Below are 5,756 nucleotides of genomic sequence, written 5' to 3'. Positions count from 1 at the left end.
ATAATCAACCGATTAATCGATTATTAAAATAATCGTTAGTTGCAGCCCTAGTTGTAACGAGGTAGTGTGCGATCACGCAAATATACATGATCCATCATTTTATGCAGCCTACATGGACTGCATAGGGTGTGGCCTCCGTGGGCTTTTTGAGTCAATTCAAGATGGCTGCCACAACTAATCAACCTAAGCCAACAAAATTTGTAAATAACTGAGTTGGTTTTACAGATAATGAGCTAAAGTTTGGTGTGGTAGAAGCAGGTAGTTATCCTCAACAAATAATTTGTACGAATTACCCAAAAGCTCTGCAATACACAATTTTATTTTCACCAATTGACTAAAACGCATATAAATTTGTTATTTCACCATAGAAAATTAAACTCTTGGACAAAAAGGTTATAGGCATTCTTCCAAAACCTTTACTTTTTTTTTAGTTTATCTTAGTGCCGTATGAAACACTCTTCATTTTTACCTATTTAATATAGATAGAATGACCCACAGAAATACAAGAAACTCTAGAATAATTTCTCATTTATATAAAGTGTATTAGTCATTTTGGACATTGCTTTTTGTGATTTGATTGRCCTGAGCTCATATGGTTGAGACTCTTCACCTTCAGATTTACAGCTCCAAACTGATAAAAGCACATCTTTAAATCATAAATACTTGTTATCACACACTCATGATAGACACGGAGCATAGTTCACTGTAGAAATGACATATTTGTCCTCCGTGTTCCTTCCGTCCGAGTACATTGAAGTCATTTAAAGCAGAAACAGATAAAAGCACACATACTTAGCATGGGGATACAACATCTCGGTGTTGTTCTTTCAAAGTTACGATTATTATGGATCATAAATCACCGTTAGAGGTAACTTCTCCATGAGTCACCCCGGGAGTCAACCCCGCCCTCTCGCTTCCCTCTTGGATCCTCCCGTCAGAGCAAATCCAAGACGTGGGTGGATTTTTCAGCAGTTTAATCTTCAACGACTGCCATAAATTAAACCACGCTGTGCTGTAAAAGCAGGGAGGAGAGTTAAGACGTCTGTTTTTGCTGACAGCAGAGACGACTATCACAGAAAAGCGTTTGGAGTCTTTGCATTGTGTTATTTATGCTGTAAGCTTTGCTGAGGATAAAACTGACTCCTGCCGACACTATGGAAGTTTTATTCTTTTATTCTTTTACAAATAGCTTGTGTTACAGCTTAAAATAAAAAGGACAATGCTTACAGAGGTGTTTCGATTATATAAGAGGAAAGTTCAATCACGCCCCCGTCACCTTGGCTCCGGAAGGATAGTAATGTCTGTTACTGTTTGATACTGATGGTCAATGATTAACTGAAGAAGATTCAGATCTAAGCTTCCTTTGTCTCATCAAGAAACATCAAAAGCAGATAGCTTTTCAGAAGATCTTAAAGGGTTTATTGTTGAGATTTTATAAATTCATCTAGTCTATTTCACCTTTCTGGATCATGGGGAGCTGGTATCCAGCAGTCACACTGTATGAAAGACGGGGACACCCAAGTCCATCACAGGGACACATGGAGGCAAACCAATCATATCCACACCAAGAGAAAATATACACCAATCCCAATGAAGTTGGGACATTGTGTACAAACATATTTAATGTTCAAAAGGATAAAAWTTATAGTTTTTTTTTGCAAATGTTCACTTATTTTGAATTTAATGCCTACAAATCATTTCCAGAAAAAGCAGGGACAGGGGTCTGTTTACCACTGTTTACCACCTTTCCTTTTAACAACACTCAATAAGCATTTTGGGAATGGAGGACTCTAATTGTTGAAGCTTGTTAGGTGGGATTCTTTCCAGTTCTAGATTGATGTACAAATTCTGGCAGCTTATGTTGCTCCAACACCTGTATGCATCACAGCTGTGAAGGCACTATTAATGATGTGACAGTTACACATGAGCACTAACTAAAAAATAATGATAAAAAAAAAAAAAAGTAGGTTCTCTGGTCTTCTTTAATGAAACTTTTCATCTCTTCTCCAAGAGACTTCTTCAGTCTGAGGAGTTTTGGATGAACTCAGCCTTATAAGCACTGCCTCGACATGGTGGACAAACAGGTTTAACGATGACTGTCTAATCAGTTCACGTGCCAAAGAGGACCCTCAGCGTAACTGTAGATCATTAGTGCTCTAATTATCTCTATTGTTCATAGAGGGTCATGTCATGACTATTGTTGGGGTCTTGATTATCACTTGCTGCTTACGGGGGGGCTGAGTCATACTTACAATAACAGCATTGTAGAGGAGGACAACTGGACTGGAAGGCCTCCACCCCTGTTTGATGATTGATGTTTTTTCTTCACAAAAATGGCTTCTTTTACTCCTCTCTCAAACCAACGTTCCTCTCTATCAAGGATGAGAATATCTTTATCCCTGAAAGAGTGACCRCTGGCCTGTAGATGAGTGTAAATGCAGCATCCTGGCCTGATCATGTAGTTCTTCTGTGTTGGGCCATTCTTTTGAACAGTGGCTGTTTTGTTTCCCCATTGTATAATTGGTCACAGTCCTCCTGGCACTTAACAGCATATACAACATTATTCTGTTTGTGTCGTGGGATTGGATCCAAAGAAGAACACATCCAGAGGACCTAATTAATTTAATAAATTTTTTATTTTTCTACCTGGATTATTGAGATGCATCAGGACATGAGCACTAACACACCCATACCATCACAGAGGCTGGCTTTTGAACTTTGCCCTGATAACAATCCCGACAGTCCTTATCCTCTTTGGCCTGGAGGACACGACGTCCATGATTTCCGAAAACCATTTGAAATATGGACTGTCAGACCACAGGACACTTTTCCACTTCAGTCCATTTCAGGCGAGCTCAGGCCCAGAGAAGCTGACGATGTGTTATGGCTTTGGTAGAGCTTTAGCTTGCACATGTGGCGACAGATCATGTTCACTGATAATGGTTTTCTGAAGTGTCCCTGAGCTCGTGGTAACACAGAATGATGTGAGTTTTTAATGCAGTGCTGCCTGTCCCAGCTTTTTGGAAACGTATTGCAGACATCAAATTCATAATGAGTGAATATTTGCCAAAAATAAAATAAAGTTTATCCATTTGAACATAAAATATCTTGTCTTTGTAGAGCATTCAATTGAATAAATGTTGAAAATAATTTGCGAATCATTCAGTTCTTATTTATGTTTTACACAATGTCCCATTTTCATTGGAAATAAAGACCTAACATCTTGGTCTGTGGGTGAAAACCAGAATACTTGTAGAAAATCCATGTGTGCGTGGCAGGGCTGGCATAGGCAGTATAGGCAAATGCTACATACTTYCTTTTAAGATCACAGATTACATTTTTCATAAATATCTAAATTACAAATCTACCTTTTGAGCTTGTTTTGTGAACGTTTTTGTTGCCACATTTGAGAGCATATATGCAAACAACTAAATGCTGGATCCTTTTTAAAGTAGGTAGCAGTACTCATAGCTAAAATAATCAAATATTTTGATTATCTTGTGGCTCGCTCAGTTCATCTATGTGGGTATGAAGAGCAGATAAGAATTTAAAATAAAAAATGAAATGAAACAATGAAAGTAGTAATTATATTTTCTTGGTAAATATAATCATGTTCAAAACACGGTTGTCACAAGTTACAAAACTGTATTTAAATGAAAACTTTTTATTATAGACCCCTTACTCGTTGAGAAGTCCTACCATGTGTTGACTCCAATATTTTACCTCATCCAGTGTTTTTTCTGCCAGAATTCGAAAAAAAAAAATCAGATAAATAAAAACACGAATTTATGAAATGTAAAATATGGGTTTATGGGATAACTTCTGACCCCTACACCCACAATGCCGTGTGCACAGAAAATCTTTGTATACATTTCTTTTAGAATAATTTACAGTAAACAAACATTTGAAATCTATATWTTTTTTTACCCACAAACATTGTCATATTTTTATGGTGACACTCTAGCAATAGCTCTTATTTTACTGCATTTTCCACATTTTTTTAAAAAAAAGTGTAGCTTTATATGATGTTCTCATGCCAAATCAACAAACCCCTATCACATGAGAACAGAAAGTAAGCGCATTGCTCAAGTTTTTAGCATTTTTAATGATCATCTCAAATTATTCTCCAGTTTTCCTCAGTTCTGCATGCTAATGTGTCAGCCAGAAGAGGGAGCTGCTCTATAAATAGAAATGTTTCCCTCATCACATCTGTCTTTCCTTTCATGTCTTTTTTTTGTTCAGGTTATTATTATTTTTTTCTTATCTGTCAGGACACACTGCAACCCAGTTTTCTCTCCACCAAGTTTATTTTTGTTGCTGCCTTCTGTAAATGAACGCCGCCGCCCRTGGAAATAAAACCAAAGCCAGGCATCAATAAGTCACAGGGGAATCATCTGGAAGTCTGTTGCTGGCGATCACATAAAACCTGCCGGAGCAGACACATGTGAACCATGAATAAAATATGAACGCTACTCTAAAACTGACTGACAGCCAGAGAAACTAAAAGTGGCACAAATACCCTTCTAGTTTTTGCCARTGTTGTGGGATTTAGATCATTTCTGCAGGCTATGAGCTCTCAGACAGACGGATTAAAAAAAATTTAATTAGACAATAAAACAAATCAGACTAAATCCACTGATTGTCAGTTTAAAGTGTGGTGGTTTAAAGATAGTACTCATTAGGATAGCTGTTTTTCTAATTTATTTATTATTCCAGTGGGTTTGGTTGGAGGGGAGAGAAGAGTGAGATGGGGCTCCACCCCCGCCCTGCTTTACCCTGACACCTGTTTACAGCTCCTGTCGGTGAGATCTGGCTGCACTCCCCATCTGTGTCCAAATCAGAGCACTGGGCTTAAACCAGGACCTGGACGTAGGTTCACAGTTCAGAGCTGCTTTTCAGTGATCATCTTTAATCGGTGATTGAAACTGAAAGAGGAGCAAGACTTTCAGAGGGATCATTCCAGAGAGGATACCTGTTTCAGTTTTCGTGGAGGATGTAGATCTCAAAGGATCAGAACTTTTTCTTTTTTAAAAGGACTTAAAACAGGAGTTAGGTACAAAACATCATGTCTACTAACAGCCAAGACAAAGATCCTGAAATTGAACTTTTTGTGAAGGTAAGACAGAAGGATGGCTGTGTTTTTGTAAAGTTTAGCTTCAGGGAGAGCAGCAGCAGAATTTGTCCCTGTGGGGGTATGGAAAGCTCCTGTAACCCAAGAGTGCAGGTAGAGTTTCAGCTGGAACGGCACACCGAGCCCCCTCTGATCAGACTGGATTGTTGTGGCTGAAGCTGCACCTCAGCACAACTTTTATTCACTTCGCTACAGCTTGCAACAAGGAATCATCATCTTTGAAATATTGTCTCTTCATACTCATGCATTCTGCTCTTGCAGAGGCAGAAAAATATGTGGCTAGAATTTTTCAGAAGAAATTTAAAAAGTCCCAGTTCAAACAAGTTCCTCCACTAMAACCTACCGGTAATTTGTATCAATCTAAGCAGGAAAAAAATGATCCTTGTTTGGATGTGGAAACTGTAAAATCTGCAAAGAGAACCAAGATCAAAACATTCATTGTACAGCAGGTAAAATAAGTATTGAACACGTCAACATTTTTCTCAGTAAATATATTACTAGAGGTGCTAATGACATGAAATTTTCACCAGATGTTGGTAACAACCCAAGTGATCCATACATACTGTCGTGGAAAGAATGGTCAGAAACACAGCGAAAAGGGTGTTTTAAAAGACAAGTCTTGCGG

At 38.1% G+C, this 5,756-nt stretch overlaps 1 protein-coding gene across 2 annotated transcripts in view; it reads left to right on the top strand.

The window, feature by feature from the left end:
* The window catches only part of LOC106530951 (chloride intracellular channel protein 5), a 21,876-nt gene that overhangs the window by 3,867 nt on the left and 12,253 nt on the right, over window positions 1-5,756 (top strand). Inside the window, exon 1 of one of the 2 annotated variants that reach the window (XM_014026686.1) lies at window positions 4,839-5,116. The exons of the other annotated variant lie outside the window; for it this stretch is intronic. Coding sequence (XP_013882140.1) covers window positions 5,066-5,116 — 51 coding nt within the window. The 5' untranslated portion in view covers window positions 4,839-5,065. Of the gene's footprint in view, window positions 1-4,838; window positions 5,117-5,756 lie in introns of those variants that run through there. 2 annotated transcript variants of the gene reach the window in all.

Source organism: Austrofundulus limnaeus, unplaced genomic scaffold (assembly GCF_001266775.1).
Source record: "Austrofundulus limnaeus strain Quisiro unplaced genomic scaffold, Austrofundulus_limnaeus-1.0 Scaffold581, whole genome shotgun sequence".
Taxonomy (NCBI): Eukaryota; Metazoa; Chordata; class Actinopteri; order Cyprinodontiformes; family Rivulidae; genus Austrofundulus; species Austrofundulus limnaeus.
Note: the sequence above shows the minus strand (reverse complement) of the source record. Positions and strands in the feature narration are given on the sequence as shown.